Consider the following 27,665-nt stretch of genomic DNA (forward strand, 5'->3'; position numbering starts at 1 on the left):
TAAATACCTGTGTTCCTGTTACATTTTTCATTCTTGTAATAGAATGACCTTGTATGCGGATAGGAACCAAAATCTCTAATTCGATTTGAGCTCTAAAGCGGTTTTCCCCATTGATCTACAAAGGCAAATGCACAGGATGAGAAAGTGTGAACTGTTGGCCCTAAAAAATCCAACTACATCAATGTTATTAACTTTGTACCTACATTAAACTGGAACTCTTTGTTCTCAGAGTGTCCTTGACTAACATTCACATATACTACTGGAGTTGGCCTGCAGACAAAAAGATAAATCAAACTAAATGGATCTTGCATTGTTATTGCTGCAAATTAATTCACATTATAACTGATAGAGACAGATCCCTCAAATAGAAGGGAAGGGACGTTATCGCACATCCAGTTTTAGTGAAAGTCATGTTTATCTACACTTATTTTAAAGTGACAGCATCTTGAATCTATTTAAATAGTTTCAGGTAGTAAAGATGCCCCTGAATTTCCCTGCCAATTAGGTGGTCTTACTATCACATTTTTCAGTTTCTCCCTTCTCTGTTGATACGTGAGACTCATACAAAATGAGAACCACCAACTATCTATAGTCTTGTTAAACACACAAAGTAAGAAATCTTAGGCTCTATCAATTACAGTAATCTTGTGATTCTAGTAACAATAAGGTTAATTAACATTTTTATAGAGGAACAGCAATTCATAAATAAATTATACTATAGTCTTAACGAGGTTCCCCTAATTCACTTTACCTCCAAAACAGGATTGTAAATGTCATAATAATAGCAATAGCACTTGGCTACTCCGTAAGACTTACCTGGTGAGAACTGCGGTGAAAGCATATCTGACATCAAGTATGTGTTCTTCAATTAAAGCAGTGCTATTTTCATTTACACTAAAAATAAAAGGTAAAAGACAACACATTTAGTTACCTCCTGTACTATACTTAATTCTTTTCCCTGTCACTAAAGCTTCTAAAGTTTGACATTTGCTGACAGTGACTTTATACAAGGAGAATGAAGAGAATTATTGCCACTGTATAGTCAAGAGCAGCTTTCACAGAGCTACTAGCAGTCTGAACTCCATAAATGTAATATAGTAGGAATTCTGACCTTTCCTTTAGCACTTTCTGTTTCCCCATATTTCAAATACGAGTGTAGTATGTGAGCATACAGCAATGCTCACATCTAGCATAGTTAAGGGTGTTCCCACATGTGCAAGAAGCTTGCTGGCATGGTAGAAACTCATACAAAAACCTTCCCCTTCAACTATGCTTGCGGTAGAGTTGAAAGGCAAAAAATCCAGATTTAGCTGCCTAAAGCTAGTCAAATAAAATCTTTAGTTTCCTAAAATCAGTTTCCTGATTTTCAGAAATGCTGAGCGCCTGCTCATTCCTGTGGTCTTATTTTCCACACTTCAGTCCAGCTGTTTAGGTGCTAAACTGTAGGTTTAGATTCCTATCTTGATTGAAAATGTTGACAAATGGGTCAAGTACAACTTGGTGCCCATTACTTGGGTATAAATATGGCCTTGGCTTTATTTTTAAAGGCTTACTTGCCTTCCCCCCCAACCCCCTAGAAAGCAGTCACAGATTTCCCTTCTCTCCCCCCGCCCCCCTATGAAAGAATAGGAAAGGACAGCAAAGGACTCTGAAAACGCGCTTTCCCAGGCCCTAGTTAAGTGAGTTGAGGGAATTAGTACCCACCACACCATGCCTCCCCAAAATCAATTGGGCCTCAACAAAAAATCCACTCGGCACATAGCTGGGCCTGTGTTTTTGAAAAAAGTATACACTATACACTTTTCCCTACTGATGAAGAAGGGATACTAGGTGTCCTGCAGGAAAAAGAGGGAAATCGGGACTCTGCTTAAGTAATAAGTAAATTTGGTGGCTTTCCCATTCTCTAATTTCCAAAGAGAAAATAAATTATTATCCTCAGCAGGTAGGGGAATAGTTTGTACATACATGGACATTTCTAAAAGAAGGGAGGAACAGATGAGTAGGGTTTCCATGGAGCTGGCTCCTACAGGCTGATTAATAGAGAAGTATTAAGGAAATAGAAGGTGACATATGATTTCTGTCTATAATATGACGGGTGGAAAAGCGCATTTCTTACTTTGTGACGTTAATAGTGATGTTCGCAGTCTGATCTGGAAATAAAGCTTCATCTAATTGCCAAATCACTGAAAAATGTGCCTATTATGAAGAAAAAGATTATTAAACAAAAAAAGCAAAATGAATATATGCAATTTTTTTTTTATTCTCACTGTGCTATTTACAAAATAGATTTAGTTGGGTAATTTTATTGTCCAACTTTCTCTCCAGTATGTGATACATATTACTATGTATAATGGAAAAACAGCTGAGAAACAGATATATGCAAATAGCTAGTGTGACAGTCAGGCTCCAGACACTCCACGGGGAGAATAGAGGGTTTAAACCCCCAAAAAGAAGCAGTTAAACCAAATGATTGCATACTATGTTATTTTGCTGTAAAAGTATTTTGAGTGTGGTATTTTACAGAAGCTTTTACTGTTCTGAAACTGATGGTCATCATGAGATATATACATTCATAACCATAGTGTCCATATGTATTTGTGTATAGAGAGAACTGTGCTTTGGCTCCACCTCACAGCAGGGAGGTGAGCAGTCAGATAGGGAGAGGCACCTCCCAAGCCAGATGTTTACACAAAACCGGACTCAAGTAACGATTCATGGTACAACCCAGGAACAGATAAATCATGGGCCATTAGAGTTTGTGGTAAAACACTGAGACAACTTGGAATTTCCCACTTTTCAATATCTATAAGGAACTGAAGAATAAAACTGTAAACCCTTTTAAAATAAAAGGGGTTTGAAGTGAAATCTATCCAGAAACAGGAAGAACTGTAGGTGGGAAGCTTTCTGTGAATGCTGGATTCTCTCCCCATCCAGGCTCCTGCCACAGTAGTTAGAGGGGTATGCGATAGGTAAATTGTATTAGAAAAAGGGTTTTTTATCTAATATGGATATTTAAAGCCTGAGGTTGCATCTTTATTTTTACTGGGTCACTTGCATGTTTGCTATCTCACTATTTCATCTTTGAATCTGTGGGTTTTCTATGAAGTAGACATTTATTTTTACTCCAAGCAGGTCTCTGTTGTGCAAACTGTGTGGGGACCAAAGTAAGATAGTATCTGTGGGACTGATTTCACACCTTCAGAGGTGACAAACCAGGAGGGGAAAGTCTGAGTGTTTGGTAGTTAAGAACTCAGAAATTTAGGGAGACTCAGGACAAGAAGGGCTGTTGGTGTCACTCTGCAAGGAGTAACTAAGCTGCTGAAAGCCAGAGTGAGACCTGGTGTATGTGGGCAGGCTACTGGTGTCAGGGATCTGAGCCACAGCAGCACAGCATTAAGGCACTCCAGGGTTCCAGGGCAGGCAGCGACAGAACACGTTACTGGCCTTGGGTGATCCTCAAAATATCACAGTCAGCTAGTGTGATGACCTCCATACACGAGAGTTAGTTGGGGCTAGAACGCATTACTGGCCTTGGGTGATCCTCAACATATCACAGTCAGCTAGAGTGATGACCTCCATACACGAGAGTTAGTTGAAGTTATGACCTACTTGCAAAGATAATGGTGCAGGAGCAGCTGTTGAAAATAGAATGAACACTGAGAACAGAGCTGGAAACTGACATTTGACTTACCGCTGTTTTTCTGAATATTGGATGTCCAATCTTGCAACCCATGGTGGAGAGTAAATGTGCGAATAGTTTCGGCTGATCGCAATGAATCACAGTAGAGGATGGCTGTCAAAATAGTAGGAATGCTTTTTAATATAGAAGCAAAACAGACTGGAAGATTCAACTCATTCTTCTGTGCACTCCCACAAAATGAATTTCTAACCTAGGTGTGAATAGCTCACAAGTAACATCAGGCATTAGGTGTCTTGGAGATCACAAGAGTTCTCCATTTAGGCACTGATAACATCATTGAGGTGTTCCGTTTACGGTTTCTTTTCAGGCCTCGTTTTAGGCATTTAGAGCAGGTATTTTCAATAGAGGCTATGAGTGTTGTAAAAAAACGCCTTTTATAGGCAGGCAAAGTTGATTCATCAAACTGCCAGAACACCTTATTTACATTAAAACATTGGATTGGTGTGGTTGAGATCAATAACGAATACCCACATTTGACTGGTTTTAAAAAAAAGTTCAAGTTACTCTATAGTCTCCATATATTGCACAAGAAGAACACTGCAACAAATCCAACATACAAATTATAGCCTTGCCCTGAAGACAGTCCAGTCCTTCAAAAGCTCCACTAACTATCTCTTATAAAAATTGATAAAGTAATTTAAATGTCTCATCAGTTTTAACTTGAAAAATGGGGAAATTAACTGACCCAGACTCTTTAATTCTGGCTATATTTTAGCAATAGCAAGCCCTCTGTGCTGCTGTAGTTTAATGCATTAAAACACTACTCACTTTTCAGCTGTTCCATTTTATGTATGCCATTGCTGAATACACCCTAATGTGGCTGGCTTACTCATGCAACATGAAGCAGTGTTTGAATTTTGTTTAATTTTTTTCATCATGCTGTAATTATGGCCTGTGATAGACCCAGGCCAGTTGGGAACAGCAGAGTAGTCAAAAGGAGATATACTGGCCACTGGATAAGCAGTTTTCTGTTCCCTGAGTGACCAGGGCAGGGACTGCTCCAGGCTAATGAGAACACATGACTCAAATTAACCTGCTAAGAGTCAGGTGAGGCTGTTAAGCACCTGACTCCAATTAAGGCCCCTCTGATGCTATAAAAGGGCTCACTCCAGTCAGGCCGGAGGGAGCCAGAGGAGAGGAAGTGCGTGTGAGGAACTGGGAGCAAGAGGCATGCAAGAAGTGGAGAGTGAGCAGGCACACTGCTGGAGGACTAAGGAGTGCAAGCGTTATCAGACATCAGGAGGAAGGTCCGGTGGTGAGGACAAAGAAGGTGTTGGGAGGAGACCATGGGGAATTAGCCCAGGGAGTTGAAGCTGTCGCGCAACTGTACCAGGAGGCTCTCTAGACAGCTGCAGTCACAGGGCCCTGGGCTGGAGCCCGGAGTAGAGGGTTCCCCCGAAACCTCCCAACTCCTGATCAAACACAGAGGGAGTTGACCGGACTGTGGGTTCTACCAGAAGGGAAGGTCTCTGGGCTGTTTCCTGACCCACAGGGTAAATCTGTGAGGCAAGCAAATCTGCCAGTAAGCGCAGGACCCACCAATGCAGAGGAGGAACTTTGTCACAGGCCTTAATATACTGAATAAATCCAATGCTTATAATAGCCCAAGCTCTGTTCTCGGTAATTCTGAAGCTAGAAAGTTAGTATTTGCTTTCGGTGTTCCTGATCTCAGAAATAACCTTCCTATATACCCTAAACCTTAATTTAATCTGTTAACAGGAAGGGCCACTTGACTAGGACCAGAAAAATGCAGAAAGTCTAGGAATCTATGCTGAGTATCCTGTACCTCCTTGGATTGGATCTGGAGCTCAGTTGCCACCCACTGCAAGAGCTCTTGATACTGCCTATAGATGTCAGGCAAGGATGGCAAAGACTGAATAACCACCTCATCTAGCATCGGGAGGATTCACCTGTCCGTACCATCAGTCTCAGCAGATTTGGCTCAATTTTTTTTCTTTTTTGTACCCTGAAGGAGCTGGTTGGTGTCAGCAAGGAGAGGGTAGGTGGGATTCATGCAGAGATCTAGAGTGTCTAGCATAGGGATCCCATGGACCCCAATGATGCCAGTATGAAGAGTCAACTGGTTGAGGGGGATCCCATGGCGTTGGGTACCACTGGTCCCCTGGATAATCATATCTGGGTGGAGGACAGATCTAAGACCTTCTGGAGCCTCCAACTCAGCAGATGAGAAGGTAGGTTCCAGTTCAATCGGCAAGTCATCAATACTGGTGGATGAATGCTCCAGCTGCATGGAAATAGGGAGTATTTCCATCTCCTCCAAGAAGTCTGTCCTGGAGTGCAGGATGTTCCAATGGCTGGGACTGACAGATCCGGTGCACCCCTAGTTATGGTGGACAGTGGTTCCTTGCAAGGCCAAGCCAGCACCAGAGCAGAGTCTAAGTCTGTAGCTCCCAGACAGTGCTGATTCTTTGGGTTAGTGTATCGGAACCCAAATTAGTACCAACGTATCTCTACTATTTTGTGCTAGACCTTCATGCCTAACAGGTCTGAGCAGACCTAAGTCCTTAGGACTTGTGCATGAGAATTCACCAGACTTGGACAGAATGGGGGAGGGATCTTTTGGTTTAGGAGCAGATTTTTCCTTGCGTTTGAGAGTGCTCCTTGCTCCTAATGAGAAGCCTATCCATTCTTAGCAGCTCTGGCCTCAACTCCTCTGCTCAGGCTCAGAGGGGCACTGCCCACTCACTGAGGTCATTGTAAAAGTTGGTCACTTGGCCCAGGTCTGGGTCTCAAGGCTTTCTCCATGAAATGCTTCTTTTAGTCAGAGCTCTTGAGAGGGAAGGAGCGACAAATGTTGCACTTAGTGGAGATGTGAGCCTCCCCAAGGCAGTGTAGGCAATACTGGTGTTTATTGCTCACAGAGAAGGAACCAGGGCAGAAGATCCCCCTTAAATCGCTGGTCTCTGGCCATAGTCGTTCATTGGGAGAAGCTCCCTGAGTCAGGGACTCGAGTAGGACTAATTTACACTAACTAGACAAATGAACACCACTAAGAATAATAAAAAACTATTTACAGTATATACACAGGTTTTGAAGAATAAACACCAAAGTAGCTTCGGACACAGGATTCCAACTCAGTCCATGCAGCAGTTAAGAAGGAACTGGAGCAGCATTGGTCTGCACCACTCCGTAAACGCTCTGTTCAGAGCACAAGGAAAACAATGGGAGGCACGAACCAATGGACCCGACTTGCTAGAAATGTTATCTCAAGCACATGGTGTGCATGCATACCCATGTATGGAATACATGTAAGGACCAACACTCAAAGAACTATCTGGATCTCAAATCACTGAAAGGTTCTCTACAGCCCATAAAAGGAAAAAAAATTCTCTCAACATTTATCAGTAGTTAAATAGCCTCGCTAGGAAAAGTGAGACAGCTGTTACATGAGTTGGTCAAAGTCCCAGCAAGTCAGAGGCAGTCAGGATTATAACTCAGAAGTTCCTGACTCCCAGTCCTGTGTTTAGTCCATTAGGCCACAGGGCTTCTGAAAGAATACAGTTTACTCATGCATAACTCCTGATAAAGTATACAAGAGAGCGTTACCTATTTTTCTGTGCATGATGTACCTTAATAAAGCACCTGTAGATGAGCTTTACAGGCTGCTACCTTGCCACTGGCCAAAAAGACATCCTTAGTAAATAAGCATTTATTTCAAGAGAATTTTCCTGGGCAGTGAGTGAATAACAATGGATTCTGACCCTGGCAGTCCCTTACCATCCTGGTTTTGAACCAGACAGCCACTCCATGATCTCACCTTTGGGATCATCTTTTTAAACTGTAGATTTCTAGGGTATTTCAAGACCATGGTTGTCATGTAGGAGTCATCTCCACTGTTAACTAGGGAAATGTCCATGGTCAGCTCCTTGGTGTCCCCTACCACTAATTTCTTCCTATAAGCAAGCATGAGAAATAAAACAGATGTGTTATACTTTATCAATGTTAATGTAACAAAGGGAGACAAAAACACAAATTATTTTAACAAAGTCCATATGTCATTTTATAGCAATACCCAAAATGAAATCTATAGTAAAACCATTTCAACTCACTGAGTCTGACTTCTCAAGGTTAGGTTCGCAGCACAGATAGCTTTGTTATTACAGTCCTTCTTGTAAGGCACCTGAAATTAGACAGAGGAGTGGGAACCACTGCAATGGAATCAGACTAGTTGGTCAGAACTCCCTGGTTTTAATGGGACTTTTTTTCCTCTCTTTTTTTTTTCCTGGGAGGCAGCATATTAAAAACCACGTACACTCACATGTACAAGAACCCTTTCCCCAAAACCAGGGATTCGCATAACCCTATCTAAGGGGCAAACCTCTTGCAGGACTCACTAACAGGTAACTGTTGAATTATGATGGGATTGCCAGAAAAGGGACTAATAGGAGGCTTCACAGCAACATGAAATACCTTCAGTGGGGACAAGGTCAGAATTCTGGTAATTTCCTCTGGGTCCCTTCACAATCCAGCATTCTCAGCACATTAGAAAGAGATGCTAGTTGTTAATCCTTCCATTCGTCCACTAGGAGTCATCTGAACCATTCTGTGGCCAAATCGTGTAAGTTACTTTTTTATTATTCCCCTTTCATTGCTGAAATATTATTCTAGTTTTTGAATCAGTCTGACCATATTATTTTTGACTTACTTTCTCCTTATCTTAATTTATTTAAATGCCAATATCACTTTCTTACAAGGTAAAGAAATGGAAAAAAAATAAGTAGAAAAGTTCATTTCTAGAAATGCTATACAGACTTAAAAACGAAAGTTTCTTATGTTCAGGTCAGTTCCAAACACACTGCATGTTTTACAGATGAGTCTGATTTGATTTTTCTGGAAGAACCAAATCAGGGGAAATGGCCAGTATTTTTTATCAGCAATTTGATCCTCCAATATAAATCTGGCATCTATAGCTGATACTGTCATAGCAGTCCAGTGATAATTAACCATTAGGTGATGGGTGCTTTGGTTGCTAGCAAATCAGTCTATCACCACTACAACTTAGATGATCAAACTGAATAGAAATATAATACTACGTAATGGTGCATGAGCACTCATTGCAAAGTATTGCCATGATTCATCTAGATGGCATATTTATTAGATATTGATTTGTGACCGGAGTTATCATATTAATAAACAGGAAAATGCTGCCTCATCATAGAGCTTTGCTGCATTTGTCAGAAACTGATTTAAATTCCAGACTGGCTAGTTTCAAAAACAGAGCTAAATTAGCTAATAAGAATTTCCCCTGCTCATAAAATATAAATGAGAGACCATGAGACAAAAACCACAGGTTAAAACCAGTTAATTAGAAGCTGAAATGCCCCAAATTCTGATTTAGATTTTTTTCAAAATATAATTTAGAAGATATTGTAAAATACCTCTTTTAAAATAGAAAATTATACCACTTTGTTAATAAAGAAATCTTCATTCAAATAATAGCTCTTAATAATACTACATAACATAGAGCTTTACATCTGCAAAAGCACTTCACAAACATTAACTAATGACTCCTCACCACCTTTCCAATTGAGGTGGGTTCTGTCCCCGTTTGGTAAATGGGTAAACTGAGGCACAGAGAAAGAAATAACAGTTACCTTCTCGTAACTGTTGTTCTTCGAGATGTGTTGCTCATATCCATTCCAATTAGGTGGGTGCATACACAGTTGTCAGAAAGTTTTCCCTTAGTAGCGCCCGTTGGGTCAGCTGTGGAGCCCCCTGGAGTGACACCTCTATAGCGCTCTATATATAACCCTGCCGACCTGGCGCCTCCTCAGTTCCTTCTTGCCGCCTGTGATGGTCGTTGGAACTTTGGCGTCTTGCTCAGAAAGCTCTCCACGTTTCCCGAGCTCTATTTATTTAGTGTTTGTTTTCCTTAGTTAGTTTAGCACAAGTGCATGTCAGTCGTAGCAGCCTTCCCTCGCAAGAGACAGGTGCAGGTATACCCCTACCTCAATGACTGGCTGCTCAGGGGGCGCACCAGGGAGCAGGTGCTGCTAGGTGAAAAAGTTTCCGACATCCATGCATGCAGCGCGTGCACACCTAATTGGAATCGATATGAGCAATCACTCAAAGAAGAACATCACTTGTCCAAAGTTACACAGTGAGTCAGTGGCCGAGTTGGGAAAAGAACCTAGGGACCAGATTTTCTCCATACCAGATACAGGTAACTCCTTGGAGGAAAATTGGGCCCCGGCAAGTACCTTTTTCAAGTCTTCTTAGGTCATATTGCCTTTAGCCAGGCGTAGGGAAAAGACATGCATTTGCTAAGAAATGCACAATGCCAAGATTTCTTATGATAAAGGCTTTGAATGTTGGGGCGCAAGAGGGCCAGTTGCTTCTAGGAATGTATTTTATTACCTGAAAATATGCCTCAGGTTCCCGGTATATATCAAGCATGGGAGCTGGATGATCCATGTTCTCATTGCTATTAGAGAGCTGGTAGCTGACTTTGAGAGTAATGCTAGAGAAACAGTCATAATCACACGGCTGTAATAAAACAAAATTAAGAAAAATGTGTAGGCATGACAGGTATATGGGGCTGTTAGAATGTAAATCAGTGTTTGTACATCAGTGATTCTTTGTATAACTGGCCTATATCCTAACGTGTAACTTTCCAAATGCCATCAGACAATAAAGCACAGAGGGGTAAGAAGCCAGAGATGTCTGTTTGCTTCAGTTCTTAAAATCCCTTTTTCTAACAGACATGACGTTTCACTTGAACAGAATCTCATTGCAGAGGCAGTCTTAGGCACATTCAAATGGCTGGGCACCGTTGCTGTCAACTGTATAGGGACTCCTAGGCAGCTAATGCCAATATCCCAGAATTCTAGGCATAGCCTTGGAATTACATTTTCCCGTTCAGTTATTCAGAGATTCCTTTATTCATCAAGTGCTGCACGCAAGCTGTGAAACCTACACAAAATTATACTGGAGTCCTGTCTGCTTCCAGTTACTTACTGGAGGAGGGCGGGGGGGGGAATGTAACACTTAGCACTTGTACAGCACTTTTCATACATAAATCTCCAAGTAATTTAGAAAGGCAGGTAACTGTCGTTAGTTCTCTTTTACAAATAGAGAAACTGAGCCATGAAATGTTGATCTGATTCAAACCAGATCACACTGAAGTCAGTGGCAGAGCTGGGAATAGTCACATGTACCATCCTTTGTCTACACCACACAACCTTCTACATCTCTTAGCGTTACAGGTGCAACACACAGCTCTGAGAAGGAGCTGTTTCCCCTTGGCTGTTTTACTTAGGACCTGAAAGCAAGTCTACCTGAAATTAACCTCCATCCCTTCACAATCCATCTGCTGCTTCAAGATAGGTTCATTCTGAGGCAGATTCCATACCTAGCCCTTTCTGTTCTGTTTTTTTTCTGAAGCATTATGTGGAGGCGCTCCCAGGAGAGCTACCACAATTGTCTCCTCAACAGAGATGTGCAATGCAGGGGTGGCATCATTCACTGTGGTAGAAGTGACTCCATCCCAGCTTCGGAGCTAAGCACCTAAATCACCTACCAGTATGTTGAGCAGCAGCTCAGCACACACAGGTCCATTGACCTTCTTTGCTTGGCTCAGAGTGGATTTCTGATCCTCAAAATGGGCTCTCTTTTTCTTCATCCTTACATCCAAGTCCACAGTGTAGCGAATGGATAAGTGCCAAATCTCTGGAAGCACAGATTGGGATTTTTTGTGAATTCAGAGACACCCTTCATGGGATCAATGAAACTGAAGTCTGTGAACAAAGTGCAATCAGAGCTCTAAATTGGATGGGGAAAAAGTGATGCCCACAAACCATGGGAAACAGATGCATTATTAGGTTTAGGCACGTTGCTAAAGGAATCCTAAAGGGTTAGACTCTAAGACACAAGTTGAAGTAGGAATTAAAGGATTAAAGATGCATGAAACAAATTACCAAATGTGCTAAATTGAGTAATGGGATGAAACAGTTACTCACCCCGTGCAGTAACTTCTAGATTTGTCCCCCTACGGGTGCTCCACTCTAGGTGCACCAGTGCCCCTGTGCCCAAATGGAGCATCCGCAGGGGCGCTACCCAAAGAACTTCTTGCTTTGTGTGTGGCGTCAAGCTGCTGCCAAGTGTACCTACCACAGCTGCACCTCCGGGATGTGAGGGATAAGCAATCATGAAGGATTGGTGGGAAAACAAGTAGTACAGCAACTTAGCACCACATTCTCTACTGGATTAACCAGGTGCAACTTCACCAGCCACAATAGAGCTGCATCTGCTTATGCCAGCAGCGAATTTGGCTCCTTGATTTTTAACAAGAGAAATTATTTCTCTGCATTAATTGTATATTGGAATGTGGCCCTGAAACATTATACTTCTACTGTGCAGAACAGCCTCTAGAGTCAGAGTCCCAAATCCTCATGACAGCCCTGGCCTGCAGCTTATGGTCTCATTATTATTCATATTTCATTACCTTGCTGGGATGCTTCTAAAGGTGAGCTCATATTAAAGCACAACTCTGCAGTAATGATGCTATTGTTATGGAAAACGAATATTCTCTCCGGGGTGAATCTCATAGTGACATCAAATCTGACAACTGGTCTGGAGCTGGAGGGGAAGAACAGGAACCGATAAGCAGGTAGACAAGATGGACATAAGTATAATTTCCAGACTGATGCTTTACAGGGGAAACATTCCAGGAGCACCTATCAGCAAGGAGCAAGAATTGTAAACTGGCTCTATACTATTTCACTTGATATTCTCTGCCTTCTTGAAATCTCAGCAGACAAACAGCGCTGGGCCAGACTGGTCTATTTCTAAAATTTCCACCTTTGGCTGGGAATGTCAAGAACGCAGTGAAATCTCAAAATCCAAAGGAACAGATTATCTAAACCCACCAACACTGTGGACTAAGGGTACGTCTACACTACAGGATAAATTCGAATTAGCTAAAACCGATTTTATAAAACAGATATTATAAAGTCGATTGTGCGTGTCCACACTAGGCACATTAACTCGGTGGTGTGCGTCTGTGGTCCGAGGCTAGCGTCAATTTCTGGAGCGGTGCATTGTGGGTAGCTACTGTAAAAGAATGAGGCCAATAACGTCGATTTGCGTCCACACTAACCCTAAATCGATATAGTAATATCGATTTTAGCGTTACTCCTCTCGTTTTGTAGGAGTACAGAAATCGATTTAAAGAGCCCTTTAAAGCGATATAAAAAAGAGCAGTGTAGTGTGGACGGGTGCAGCGTTAAATCGATTAACAGCGTAGTGTGGACCAGGCCTAAGAGTTTCAAAACTGGGTTTCCATTTTTGTACCTGTAATTGAATTGCAGGTGTAAATCTGGGTACTTGTACCTCTTCCAGGTTTTCAGGGCAACTCACATAGATATTGGTGCAAATTCTCTAATTTTCACGTGCAGTTCATTTTCCAGGAGCAAAAATGCAGGTGCAAATTAAACCTCATGCCTTGTGAAATGTACCCACCCTACATAAGATCATTTAGATGTCCAGGTATTAACTGAAGTTTGTAAGCTATTTACATGTCTAATGGACCTAAACTGCACATGCAGGATTGTGAGCACAAAGATAGGGGCCAATGAAGCCCTACATTACAATTGATTCAAGTTTAGTAACTAATACTTGTTCTTTCTGCATTAGAAGTTCAAAGGCAGAAGGTTTCTAACTTAACCTAAAGCCTTTACATAACAGAGAAAGATTTAGGAAGCTTCTTTATCAACAGAATAACTAATATATGTCCCAGCGATACTTTGAACAATAATGGAATCACTAAACAACATCTAGAGTACAGGTGTAATCGCTACCTACCGGAGCACAGTTACATTTCCAAACGATCCCACGGTGATATCTATGAGACCATCATCAGTGAAGTCAAAACCACCATCAATGGACTGTCCAAAATATTGGAGACCTGGAGCAACTTCAGCTGCTCTTATCCTCTGTGGGAGGAAAAGATCAACACATCTAAGATGGGATATTTCTCCAGTTAACATGGGACTGCTCTGAGTGACACCCTGTGACATTTTTGACCTATCCAGGATAGGGAACCCTAACAACTTAAGAATGGCCCTACTGGGTCAGACCAAGGGTCCATCTAGTCCAGTATCCTGTCTTCCAACAGTGGCCAGTGCCAGGCGCCCCAGAGGGAATGAACAGAACAGGTGATCATCAAGTGATCCATCCCCTGTCGCTCATTCCCACTTTCTGCAACAACGAGGAGTCTGGTGACCCCTTAAAAACTAATAGATTTATTTGGGCATAAGCTTTCATGGGTAAAAAAAACCACTTCTTCAGATACACTTCCTGCAACGGACAGGCAGACTTGCTAATGGAGGGTGTTTAGTCAGTAGGTGTGGAACCCACATTCTCAAGTGGGCATTTTAGAATCATAGATCTATAGGGTTAGAAGGGACCACAAAGGAAATCTAGTCTAACCCCTTGCCAAGATGCAGGACTTTGCCAGCCAGCTGAGCTTAAAAAGCAGCTCTGCTGAGTCAAACCTGCAGAGTCTCTTTCACACAAGTCACCTGGCACAAATCTTCACGTTTCTCACCCATACCTCCAATCTGCATTCACCACAGATGGAGTATCTTTTGATCCACATACAATGAGATTTTTGAGTACCAGTGATATACTCTGGTGTCTGCAGCATTTTTGGTAAGCAGGAAACTGCAAACCTGAGAATGAGCTGAGTCTGGTGGCTCTCATGAAAATTAGCAAATTCAAGCTGGTTTCAGATTAAAAGAAAAATCCCCAGTGCTTTATCAAGCACGCCACTTCTTTTTTCAAGGCTGATTCACTGTTTAATTAGTAATAAGGTGATTTTCCAGAGTAAAAGGAACTGCTCGTGCAAGAAGTGGAAAGCCAGGCTGGATAAAAGCCTGGATTAGATTGCCAAAACACCCCTGTGAGGCAGGAATTATTAACATCCCCATTTTAGAGATGGGTAAATCGAGGCACGGGGCAGCCAGGTGACTTGCTACTAGCTGCACAGAGTGTCAGTAATTAAAATAGAATGCAAGAGTCTTGACTCTGAACCCTCTACCAGAAGAGCATGCTCTTCCCCCCACCCCCCATTAAACCCTCAGTGCACGTATGATTCACACTGGACTCCTCCCTACCTGAGAAAAGGTGCTCCTGATCCCATTCTTATCACCATTATAGATGTAAATGCTGCCAAAGGTAGAAGAATCCAAAAGCCAATCCTCAAGCGGGGCTCCAACTGCAACGTCCACATATTCATCCTTATTGATGTCCCCAATGCTGGCCACAGTAAACCCAAACCTTGCAAAAGCAGATGGTGCCTGGACACTTAAATGTCCCACACAGGAGAAGAAACCATTCTGAAAAACACCAAGAGGTTATTCCTACTGCTCCTGAAAGCAGGGTTTTTTTAATAGTAAGGATCGAAGGTGAACAACAAAACTTTAAACAATAAATTAAAGGACTCCTCTGAAGGTCTGCTACTGGAGTCAATGAGAGCAGGAGCCAGGGTACATCTGCACCCTTACAAATAAAAATAACCAAAACATTGGAAATCAGCTGCTCCTGCACTACTCACCAACATCCAAACACTACAGATCCACCGTAAGATTTTATATTGCCATCTCCATAGTATCTGAGTGCCTTCCAAGTAAAAGCAACAGCCAATTCCTCAGGTCTGCAGTCTGCTCTACAGTAGCTGAAAACATCACATTTCCCAGACTGCTTCGTAGAAATAAGCCTCAATGGGGAGGTGCATTACTTGGCTATTGACAGATGTCTTGAACGTGCTGTGAGGCCACCAGCTGCTTTCAGCCACTCTAGAAGTGCCCTACGCAAGTCTCATTAGCTGCTTCTGAAGCGATGCTGAACATGGTTTGTCTGGGTCTACATTTCCAGTTAAACTGTCGTTCAGTTCTGGTTCAGCTAAAGGTATCAGCAGCAATAGGTCACCTTCCTAGTGTAGACAAGACTTACGTGGTGTCAGCAATGTCATCAGCACTTGCAAGGTATACACAGAACAAAAGGGTTCAGTGAGGAAACAAAGGAGGAAGTGATTGTCAAATATTTTGTTTTAAAAAGCATATGTATTAGTCTAGGCTAATCAGTCCCCTGTGTTCTATTACTGATTTGCCAGCTTCAACCATTTTTCTTTTTAAACAAGAGTTTTGCATTCACTCTCACTTTGGTTTCAGTTTAGTTTCTCTTTAATAACTCAGTAGGTACAGCATGTTTTATAACACCGGATTTCAAAGCAGAGATGTAGCATGAACCATCTTCCTGAACTGTATGCTGTGTATCCTGTACATGAACTCAGCAGATGGGCATGCTCACTGATCTACTTTTGGGGAACTCCCCTGGAAGCTGTTCCAACAGCAGTTGACATGTACATTAATATAAAACAATCATTATAAGGAATGCTGTTTCACAGAGTGGTTATGGGGGATGGAAAAAAACGGCTACAAAATAATCAGAACAGAAAGTGCTCCATTCTATGGGACAGGGTCCGTAATAACAGGTGGGATGGGAGATGGAAACAATTTCACAAACTTTTATTTCTCATCATGCTGTGTAATAAATCTACAAGAGGCCACAAAGATATCGCCATTTCTGTTACAGAGTTTCTCTTTCACAGTCTCAGCAGTAACTGAGACAGGACTGATCATTCTGTGGTCTTCTGATACAACAAGACAGTCCACAAGTTATGCATGGGCACCAAATGGATGTAATTGAGAGACTATACAGGAAAAGCACCAAGGATAAGGGTTTTATTTGTCACCATTAGCATGTGGTAACAGAAGTATTTCAAGGAACTGTTGGGAAAGCTCCCACCAAGTCAGAACTGCTGAAGCCAGTGTCTTTACCTTAAGCTGATACACATAAACTTGTCCTTCTTCCCCATGGATGTGATAAAGCGGGGCTCCCACAAGAAGGTAGTCTGTCTTCCCATCCTGGTTCACGTCCACAGAGCAGAGTTCAGAGCCAAAATAAGACCCAACCTGCACCCCAGAAAGAGTCAGGTTTTACACTGGAATTCTCAACAAACAATAATTTCATAATAATAGCCTTCTCTGGTGCCCTTTGCACCTGTCAAGGTGCTTTACAGAACTACAAATTTCTGCATAGTCATCTGTCCCTCTGTCTATATATGGATCATTTCATGACTCCTATTATCACAATGAGCCATCTTTGAGGAAAGCCCCAGTAACCAGAGTAACAGCACCAGTATCACTATCCAACAATTTCACAACGGGCGGTGGAGGATACCTTTTCCAGTTGGAGTAAATGGATTTTTTTTTGAGGGGTCAGGTATCAGAATGTACTGATAGTCAAACCCCATTTATCTGAACTTCTTTCAAACCTCCCTCTTATCCAAACTGGGCTTACATTCTTTCCCCAGTCGTTTCCCTCAGCTATCTACAACACTAGTTGTCTGAATTTTTCTAACATCCCCAAAACTTTATGGATGAACAAAGGTATACAGTCTGCTTCCTATTCTCTGCTCTTGCCATCTCTAAAGTCTACAAGAAGTCAAGGAAGGGGACAAATCCTCAGCTAGTGTAAGTTTCCACAGGCCCATTGAAATCAAGTGTCCTCTGATACTTTACACCAGCTGATGATCTGCCTCTAGAAGAAAGCAGAGGAAGTTCTGATTAGAGAAAGCACATGCTGAAAAATGGTCTGTAATGGCTGCATTTCAATAAAGACACGTGGAGTCCATCTATTTCCACTGGACTTAGTGCTTTGTCAACCCACTTGATTGGCAAAGATTGAGCAAAGCATGGGTACCTGATCTCCTTGCAGGATTTGCTTTGAGCCATCTTTCTTAAACACCAGCACTTTCCCTGTCATGCTGTGCTGTGGAGCTCCAGCCACATACCAGGCACCATCCTGTGCATTCACCACAGCCACACTGTACCCTGTGCATTTAGACAATGAGCAGAAATGACACATGATCAATACGGTGCTTTATCGCTGAGCCAAAGAGCCAATGACACAAACTTTGGATCTGGGATTTTAGCTTGGCCCATGCCCGCCACAGGTAATGGAATTCAAATCTAGATCTGGAGCAGGAACCAAAAATCCACAAAGTTTGAGGCTGTTGTGGTCCATGGTTTTGGTCTGATACCATCTCACTTAAAAGACTGATTAGGAAATAACAGGTGATGGTTACTTGTCTGAGAGAAAAAGCCAACAAAGCTCGTAAGTCTTCCCTCTTAACAGCTTGTGATGCCTAGTCTCTTGATTGAATTTGAAGCCGCAGTGCCCCAATGGGCAACAACAACTGTAGCACCAGCGTGTAAATGGCTCTGCAGTAGCAACACTCAACAAAATTTTGAACACATCCCTAGCATTTAATCACAGATCCTGAATGGTTATGTGAAATATACACATGTTGGTCCTGGCTTTAATTGCCTCTCGAGGCTGACAGGTTAAAAAGCCATCATGAAGGTGAAGGAAGCAATACTCCCTGTGGGATGCAGAAAAATAAAGTTCACTGGGTTTATGTGACAGGGAGAAGATAGCACAAGCATTATTGTGTGGGTATATAAGACACACAGTCCAGAGCACATAAAACTAAATTGAGAGATTTTTGAAGCTAAGTCAAATATCAGGAGGTACAGGACTCATGATGCTATAAAGAACTTGTGTTAATAAGCAAACATTTTACACCATTCCAGGCCAAGATTTGTAATGGTTGAGGCTCTGTTTGCTCTCCAGTATCTGCTGCACATGAAATATTTACCCATAGGCTCCAAAAAAATTCCAATCATTCTGAGAGTCGTTATACAGTAAACACATGCATATTAACAAGATGCAAACGATGCCATGGTGTATCATAATATATCAGTAAAAATGACCACTATGCTGCTGGGTAAGAAGGAAAGTGCTTCCGGCAGAGTCCCTTTCCCAGCTGCAGGAAATAAAGATCCAGCCAGTTCCTGTGAGATTTGCTGTTCTTTGGGTTAATGCTTTCAACGCTAGCACATTGTCCACTAAACACCATCCACACATTGGTATATTTGGCCTGATCCTTCTCCCATTAACTATTCTGGGAGGAGGATTGGAGCCACCACCTAATCAGATTGTCCCTGGGGTGGCGGGGGTGCTATTTACCTAGGTAGCCGTATTTTGCTTCTTTTGCTTCTTTAGTTTCATTCAGGAAAGTGGCTATCTTGGTTACCCAGTCGTACAGCAAAACTCCACCAGACCAGTCATAGGCCCCCACAGCTCCAACCAGTATGTGCTGCTGTAGAGTTCACATACGGAAAGATAGAAGAGAGGAATGAATGATAATCATTTGCCCTTCTCTTGCACCTTGTGCCCAAGGACCTCAAAGCACTTTAGCAAATATCAGTGTTTTCAGCCCTACAGCTCCCCCCGGATCTAGACTGGCACTTCTAGTCCCATTCCAGAGAGGGGAAATCTGAGGCACAGAGGTGAGGCAATCTACCCTAGGGCCAAATAAAAACCAGCAGTGTGGGAAACAGAATCTAAATCCCCTGACTCCAAGGTGTCTGCATGAAATAGAGTTAATTTTGGTAAAGATACAGCAGTTACTATCAAGTACTAGTTGATACACGTGTTAGACACTGAAATCAGATATACCAGCTAGCGAGCATACACAAGCGAAATCTTTATGTAATCAAGAGGTACCAGTGAAACAGGCTCTGGGGTGCAATGGAGATTTGACTCTTTTGGTTCTCAAACTGTAGTGTGTGTCATTACGTAGGAAATACAGAGAATCAATTCTTTCAAGCCTCTCAAAAGCAAAATAAACAGCACCATGCGCTCATCTACCAGAGTGAGATTGCAGCAGGCACTTGCCTTGTCCAAGATCTGTGCACTGAAACCAGTTTGCGCCAGCTCATATTCTGTAACATCGCCTGCCGTGCCTGAGAATCAGAAGAGGACGTAGTGAGCCATTTTCCCATTATTACTCAGACAGGATGACAAGGTACAGAAGTTTGCCCTCACCTTCTATTGCAATGATTTTCTGCTGCAGGGTTGAAAGGAGCCCATCTAAAGCTGAATAGTTGGTCACCCGGAATAAATGACTTTCATCGGGATCAGAGGCAATCAGCCGCAACTCACTTATGGCATTGGGCTTGTTAAATGCTTTTCCCACCTATGACAGAGACCAAGATCAATGAAGAAGAGCAGCACTTTGATGGAAAAATGGTGACTTTACCTAACTGCATCTGTTTGGGGGTTATAAAACCCCAGGAATCTGCACTGGGGCTCAGTCCAGTGAGTTTCCTAAGAGCTCGCGGCAGCTGCAATTTCGACTGACGTCAATAAGTTGGATGTTCTCTGTGCCTCCTAGGATCAGGCCTTTAGGAAACAGTTCCACATAACAGGCTAATGTCATATCTGCTGAAAAGTAGATTCTAGCTTCAGAGAAGGGGCAAATTTAAAAGCTAAAACTTCTCCATATAACTCTCTGCTAAAGACTTACTAGTCTGAATTTGTTTAGAAATCAGACTATCCATTAGTTTAGTCCTGCTAACAGAATTAATGTGTCCTGATTTCTGGTGTCTCGGTCTTGTAAAAATTCCGTAATAAACTTTTTATCTCCTTTCTGTAATGCAAACTCCAAATGTTCTGCTCCTGAAACCCATGTACAGAATAAAACTTCCTTCACCTATATATAATGCCTTTTGAACCAGTCTTTCTCCAGAGGTAATTACCAGCTAGAACAAAGGTGTTTTTGTTTCAGATAACTGATGCCAGTGGCCCAGTTACCAGTCCCTGGGGAGCTGCTATGGATAATAAGAATATTGAACAAAGTTGAGCTCCTATTGCTACATTTTGTTTCTTTGAAGATGAAAATAGAGTCAATTTAAAATTAAAAAAATAGTTCATTTCCATTAAAGCCCCTTTTTATTAAGCTTGGTACTGAAGGGGAAATATTCTGCCAAGTTTAGAGGCACTTTTAGCTTGAATAAGATATATTTTTGTAGACAGCGAAGATGCAAAATGCCTCAAGGCTGTCCCTACCTCTCTAAGGACCAAACAGCAGCATTGACTGATAAAGCTGATTGTGATGAACTAAGAAAGAATTAGTATTTCCATTTGTTTCTTTCCATGGGAGTTGTGTGGCTAAATTCCCCCCACTCAGCTGTGAAAACCATAGATTTTCAGGAAAGGTTTTATAAACTTTTATCTGTTCACTGTAACTTATGGCCTTCCAACATCCTGTGGAATCATGATGTACCATTCCCCTCTTTCAATGCCTTGACTGAAGGCAGCGTCTGGACTTGTCTTACCTTAGTGTGTTTTTTAAAATATATACTGAACGGATCCCACTGGCTTTACAATTTACAGTAAACTTTGCAGTATGAACACAATGCAGTGGGCCCCTGGAGGAGAGATTTAAATGTTGAGATGGAAGATGCCTGACACAGGGCAAGCAAACCAAAATGGTCATATGTGAGAGAAGGTGGGCAGGAAATGGGAGCATCAAAGATGACTGGGCATAGCAGACATCAGAACACAGCAGAGGTGTAGGGAGTCAACAAGGGTGGGGATACAAGTGAGGATGGAAGTTGCGTAGGCCTTAACGGTGAGGTAGAGAAACTTAGCTGTGACATGGAAAGAGAGAGGAACGAGTGAAGGCATCTGAGGAAAGGGTGATGTGAGTGCTGGGAGAGGAAGTCTACAAGAGACTTGAAACTGCAGCACTCCACGGAGTTGAGTTGGATTTTATTTACCTGTTGATCATATTATTAACTTGGTGAGGTAGTTTTACTTTCCACCGATTCATTTTTATACATGCTCCTCATTTCCATCACTTACCAAGTTGCCATGTGGTCAGTTTTTTCCTTTCTCTCCCCTTTGTTGCTCTCTAATGAGGGATATCAGCTACGTTCAGGGGAACAGATTAGAACAAGAGCCTTTGGATATTCCAAACTTACCCCAATGGCATAACGGTCAATTCTTGCCATTTTAGGTGAATTTATCACCGTTGTTAAATTCATTGGATCCAGGAATATTTCCCCGTCTGTCAGCACAACCATTATTTTAGCAGCATTTTTCTGGGACCCCTGGCTCTCATTGAAGATAGAATCCCTGTTAAAATTGTCATACACAGGATGAGTTTCTTGGGGCAGGGGGATGACCCCACAGATCTGTTGAAATTCCTATGAATTTCTGGCTAATAATTGTACCAAGGCCCAGAGCAGAAACTTAATTCCTCAGGACTTTTCCTTTCATATATACATAACTCAAAAATGACCAGACACCCCCTGCCCCTCCCGCAGTGAATTTAGTGCTGAGGATAATTGCCAAGTCAACAGCTCTGGAGACAGAAAGTATCTCTGGTTAGTCCACACTCTCAGATCCCTGTTCTATCCATTCGAGTAAAGGTAGTGGTATTGGAAATGACATTGCCCCGCCACCTTCCCCCCCACCATACATGCTAATATGATTGCCAGAGGGAGATGGCACTCCTCATGTTTACTCAGTTCTTGCCCTCTGTGTTGAGGCTGTGAGAAGGGAGTTAGTTTATTCCAGTTGGGGTGGTGGCTCTTGGGATGGGGACATGTATCCCAGTACGGACTGGACAGATACCAATATCTCAGTTCACATAAGCCTCTTAGCAGCCACTGCTGCTTTCACACATGGTAAAGGCTTTCATAGTCACCCCCAACCTGGGCTGGATTTGGTCCTTCAGCCTAGAGTTAAAAGCTCCATATACCATTCCCAGAGCTTTCCACTGAGAACATGTAACAGCTTGATTAACTGTATCCTGATTAGCTCAAATCCTGGTTCCATTCTTCAGGTTTGTATTGTGCATCTCCAGATGCTTTCCAGGTTTTCTTTTCATTGTCTTCTGGGTGCCCCAGGCCAGGGATTAGGTCTCACATTGTCTACTGGCTTTTAGCAGGCCAGATGACATTCTCTAAAATAGGAGGTGCAAGCCAGTAGCACAGGCCGAGGGAAGACAAATCTCCTAGTCTATTGGCCTGACTCCTCTGGTTTCCCAGTCCCATGGGTATCTGCAGCCTCTGGATAACCAGGGTCACTGAGGCAGCCCCATCATCACTGGTAGAGTCAGAAAGTGCTATAACATGTAAAATATGTTCAGTGTCCTGTCGAGGAAGGAGTGCCTCACACTGCTCAGTAGAGACCCTTCTGGCCAGTTAAGGAAATGTGACCAGATCTGGGCCCCAAATGTTCACGCATCTATTCAGAAAGTGCCTCAGCAATACAGTATCGCCATTTCTTATGTTGTTACTTACAGCACATGTTGAATGGCAGATGCTGTTTTGGTCACGTTGCACAACTGGGTGATGTTCTGAACATTCTGGAGGGTAGCGTTAGCGTTCCAACTGTCTTGCAGGTTAAACTCAGTTCTGATATCAGATCCATACTGCACCAGGGCAAAATCACACTGGAAAGAAGCATCAGGTAAGAGTTCAATACTGATAGCTGATCCAGAGGACTGGAGCTCTCAGAAACAACCAGTAAAGAAATCCCAACGAAGAGAACGGCATTAATGGGAAAAGACAAATTCAGACTGGAGATAAGGCACAATTTTAACAGTGGGACAAATTACCAAGGGTTGTGGTAGATTCTTCATTACTGGCAATTTTTAAATCAAGATTGGATGTTTTTCTAAAAGTTCTGCTCTAGCTCAGACAGGAATTAATTCAGATACGTCCTATGCCCTATGTTCTACAGGAGATCAGATCAGATGGTCAAAATGGTTTCTCTGGCCTTACAGTCTATTATGAATCTATAAAGGAGGGCCAGAAAGTAAAATCTTTTCCAGCAGAAATTGCACCTATATACTAAAGAGATGAACACAGAGAAGAAAAGAAAAGTTATGTTAGTTCAGAAAAATTAGAGCCACCATCAGATTCATATTTTGTTCTGTATTTAGTGATCAGACAGAGGAGAGCTTTAGACAAGGACAGGAAGGTTTGTTTTTTAAGTTCTTTTGTTTTCATCTTGCTTTTTTGCCATACATTCCAGCCTGCAGAGGGAATTATATGGGACTGTCCTGAATCATCAGCACTCTTTGCTGCACCATGGCTTTCCTTTGGAGCTCTCCCCTCAAAGGACTAACCTGGCCTGCCGCTGATGAGATCACTGCACAAGGTAAAGCTCTTCAAGGCTACGTTTGTACAGCACCGAGCACAATGGGGCCTTTGCCTCCAGGAGCTACCACAACACAAATAATAAATAGAAATGGTGTTATGCAGAAAGGGGCTAATGGCTGCCGGCAGGGGACTCTTGGATCCAATGACATTCACTGATTGTGTTAGAACCAATGGCTGTGCCAAGCTCTCTTTCAGGCTCAACAGAGAGAGCAATCAAGACCTTTTGGTACAATAAAACAGCTGGAGACAATGGGGATGGTTGCCCAAGGCAACAGGCTGCATGGCAGGCCAGAGCTAAACCAGATAGTTCAACAGGGGTTTCCCTGGGTACAAAGGCTGGGGCTAAGATATCAGTTGCAGGACGTGGGTATTGTAGGCAGGACGCCAGGAGAAGCAGTTGTGAGTCTGATCCTATGAGGAACCAGAGGGACAGAGATTCTTGAGCACAAAGTTCGCTGAGGACCTGGGGACTTCTGAGCCAGGAAACGGCCGACTGCTGTTTGTTCCTACTGTGTTCAGGGAAGCAAGACTGTGTGTGCATTTTGTGTAAATAAGGTAATGACACCAAGAACACACCTAAATCGTATCACTGATATCTTATCCTAACAGAAACAACCCTGCAATGCCCCGAACTTTGGCTAGTCACTCGGGCCAAAGGGGCAATGCTAATAAAGTGCAGTGGCCGCCATATTTGCAGACCAATAAGTGAAGAAGAGAGTACCTCAAAGCACTTCTCATAGAACGCTTTCATCATGTTGTAGATGAAAGCCTTGGCTCTTTCAAAATCCTCAGGATCGATGCTCCCTGATCCATCCAGAACAATGGCGATTTCTGTCCCTGAGTCTGCCAGGACACGAAAAGAATGATTTAGAAGGAGGTGGTCAGGAGTTCAGAGGTCTTGACTAGGACCATCGTTATTCCAGCATTGTGAGAAATGCATCTCATTAACCATTAACCAGCTAATGGGCGTGAAACTGCAAAGTTGCAATTGCCGTATCAGCATCCAGAGTGCAGCTGTCCTCAGCAACACAGGGAGACCCTAGGCTACGCTAATCATTGGCTATGTCTTCACTACCCGCCGTATCGGTGGGTAGCAATCGATTTCTCGGGAATCGATATATCGTGTCTCATCTAGACGCGATATATCGATCCCCGAACGAGCTCCTATCGATCCCAGAACTCCACCAACCCGAACGGCGGTAGCGGAGTCGACATGGGGAGCCGCGGACATCGATCCTGTGCCGTGAGGACGGTAGGTAATTCGATCTAAGATACTTGGACTTCAGCTATGTTATTCACGTAGCTGAAGTTGCGTATCTTAGATCAATTTCCCCCCGTAGTGTAGACCAGCCCAATTGATATCCAACAGCACAATCCCTTGACAAGATATTTCATCGCTTACATGAATCATTGTCATCATCCTCCATGTTGTTGTTATTGTTATGGTTTTCATAGCCAGATCCTGCCTCTGGTTGATATGCCGCTAGAAACAAGAAATGAAGGGGGAGGAGGAGAAAAGAAATAAAAAGTGAAAATATGCTTTGCAGCAGTGCCCTGGGCCAGGACGCCATGAAGAACCAGCCCCAGGGCTTCACACATTCAGCATCTTTCAGCCCATAGCGGGTCAGACTAAAGTACGGACTTAAGACAAGGGTATAGTAGCTACACTGCAATTGGGAAGTGTGGCTGCAGCATGGATAGCCATCCCCAAGATAGCTTTGTTTGCGTTAGCTCGCTAAATAGAGCACTGAAGGCGCAGCAGCATGGGCGAGCTGCCAAAGGATATACCCAGGGACCTGGATGGGATTGTAATTGGGCTGACACCCTGTGCTGTTGCACCTATACCGGTACTTTTACCGAGCTAGCTTGGATGCCCCTCCCAACAGCAGTGTAGATATATCCTAGGTGTGAAACCCTGGTCTCATCTAAATCAATGCATGTTTTACCATTGACTTCAGTGGGAGGAGGATTTCACCTTAGAACAGAAATGGAATTCTGAGTTGTTCAACCACTACATAGCTCCAGGTGTAACTTACCTTACGCTCACAGCAGACATTCCCGGCAGCACGTTAAAGGATCTTATGGAAGACATGTCTCTGAGAAGGAGGGTTGGTAGTAACTCTGCAACCTACTGTGTACAAGGCGTACATGACAAGGACTCGTGGCAGAACAGCATTCAATGGAAGCAATCTGCCCAGCCCATGATTGAGAGCAGAGGCACCTTGTCACAGAGCACTGGATCTTGGGTGCACGTGTGCATCTCTCAGAACCTGCTAAATCCTCTGAGTCCCTTAAAACTGGAAGTTGTAGTTACAGGTCACTTGGGGCAAAGTATAAAAGGAAGGGGAGGTTGGCTCAAATGGCAAAGGATCTGTCTTCTCCCCTTCAGGCTGCCTCAAGCAAGGGAAGCCTCTGGGGAATTATTACCCAGGGAATTTCAGCTGATTTGATTTTTGTTTTGTTTTTGTGATGCTTTGGCAGATAACGAACAAGGTCTTTAGTGGTCTGAGGGTTGGAGCTTTGTTTACATTTATTTACAAAATCACAGCACTCTTCATTGTGAAGGCTACAGAGAACGGGAGCATTTGTTTGTGGCAGGACACTGCTGCCTTTTACCTGAGGTACCCAAAATATTTCTCTCCAACACCGACAGGAAGCCGTCCAAGGCTTCATAGTCAGGCAGCTTGAACAAGTAATCTTCATCAGGGTCCGAGGCAATGAGCTGCAGCTCTTTCAGGGCCCTTTGCTTGCTGAAGACGTCGCCGACCTACGGAGAAGAAGCCAACCCCTAGGCTACAGCAGGGAAGTGGAGCAGTTTTCACACAGAGACACAAAACAAACAAATGCCCAAGAGATCCAAAAACACTCAGGGCAACAACAGAGCAAGGTGTTTGCAGCCAGGAGCCTGGATTCCAGAGGGAATCCTCATTCTGAATGATTCATCTGCAAGGAAATAGCTAATCCGAGCCACCCTTATACCAAAAGGCAAGGGAGTAATCCAGTTTCACAGACCACTTCCAATTTAGGCCCTAAGCCAGTGCAAACCCTTCTGCCCAAGAATTCACCTGAGCTCACTGGGTCAGCAGACTTTATTCTACACCACTGTGAGTGTAACCAGACTGAACAGATGGGACCATAACAATTAGCTAATGTCTACATCTAAAATTTTGCAGCGCTGGTTGTTACAGCTGTATTAGTACAGCTGTATAGGGCCAGCGCTGCAGAGTGGCCACACTTACAGCAACCAGCGCTGCAAGTGGTGTTAGATGTGGCCACACTGCAGCGCTGTTGGGCGGCTTCAAGGGAGGTTCGGGGAACGCGAGAGCAAACCGCGGCGAAGCTGGTCTCCTTTCCCGGTTTGCTCTCTCGTTCCCCGAACCCCCGAACAAGCAGGTCTCCTTCCCTGCGGTTTGCTAGGTGGTTCGCGGAACGCGAGAGCAAACCGCGGCGAAGCTGGTCTCCTTCCCCGGTTTGCTCTCGCGTTCCCGGAACCACCCAGCAAACCTCAGGGAAGGAGACCTGCTTGCTCGGGGTTCCGGGAACGCGAGAGCAAACCGGGAAAGGAGACCAGCTTCGCCGCGGTTTGCTCTCGCGTTCCCGGAACCACCCAGCAAACCGCAGGGAAGGAGACCTGCTTGTTCGGGGAGCGCGAGAGCAAACCGCGGCGAAGCTGGTCTCCTTTCCCGGTTTGCTCTCGCGTTCCCGGAGCCACCCAGCAAACCGCGGCGAAGCTGGTCTCCTTTCCCGGTTTGCTCTCGCGTTCCCGGAGCCACCCAGCAAACCGCAGGGAAGGAGACCTGCTTGCTCGGGGTTCCGGGAACGAGAGAGCAAACCGGGAAAGGAGACCAGCTTGATTACCA

The 27,665-nt window shown here is 43.4% G+C and overlaps 1 protein-coding gene across 3 annotated transcripts in view; it reads right to left on the reverse strand.

Moving 5' to 3' along the window:
- ITGAE (integrin subunit alpha E) overlaps window positions 1–27,665 on the reverse strand; it is a 53,971-nt gene that overhangs the window by 10,607 nt on the left and 15,699 nt on the right. For all 3 annotated transcript variants that reach the window (XM_050929667.1, XM_050929668.1, XM_050929666.1), the window contains exons 10-31: window positions 26,422–26,572; window positions 25,208–25,288; window positions 24,527–24,648; window positions 22,942–23,093; window positions 21,616–21,769; window positions 19,676–19,826; window positions 19,526–19,593; window positions 18,815–18,947; window positions 17,486–17,616; window positions 16,561–16,695; window positions 14,836–15,057; window positions 13,523–13,653; window positions 12,165–12,298; window positions 11,241–11,389; window positions 10,079–10,207; window positions 7,771–7,841; window positions 7,479–7,614; window positions 3,692–3,793; window positions 2,117–2,196; window positions 817–894; window positions 204–270; window positions 8–115 (exon numbers count right to left, since the gene is read on the reverse strand). In XM_050929667.1, the coding sequence (XP_050785624.1) occupies window positions 8–115; window positions 204–270; window positions 817–894; window positions 2,117–2,196; window positions 3,692–3,793; window positions 7,479–7,614; window positions 7,771–7,841; window positions 10,079–10,207; window positions 11,241–11,389; window positions 12,165–12,298; window positions 13,523–13,653; window positions 14,836–15,057; window positions 16,561–16,695; window positions 17,486–17,616; window positions 18,815–18,947; window positions 19,526–19,593; window positions 19,676–19,826; window positions 21,616–21,769; window positions 22,942–23,093; window positions 24,527–24,648; window positions 25,208–25,288; window positions 26,422–26,572 (2,685 nt within the window). The remainder of the gene's footprint in view (window positions 1–7; window positions 116–203; window positions 271–816; window positions 895–2,116; window positions 2,197–3,691; window positions 3,794–7,478; window positions 7,615–7,770; window positions 7,842–10,078; window positions 10,208–11,240; window positions 11,390–12,164; window positions 12,299–13,522; window positions 13,654–14,835; window positions 15,058–16,560; window positions 16,696–17,485; window positions 17,617–18,814; window positions 18,948–19,525; window positions 19,594–19,675; window positions 19,827–21,615; window positions 21,770–22,941; window positions 23,094–24,526; window positions 24,649–25,207; window positions 25,289–26,421; window positions 26,573–27,665) is intronic.

Source organism: Gopherus flavomarginatus, chromosome 19, assembly GCF_025201925.1.
Source record: "Gopherus flavomarginatus isolate rGopFla2 chromosome 19, rGopFla2.mat.asm, whole genome shotgun sequence".
Lineage (NCBI taxonomy): Eukaryota > Metazoa > Chordata > Testudines > Testudinidae > Gopherus > Gopherus flavomarginatus.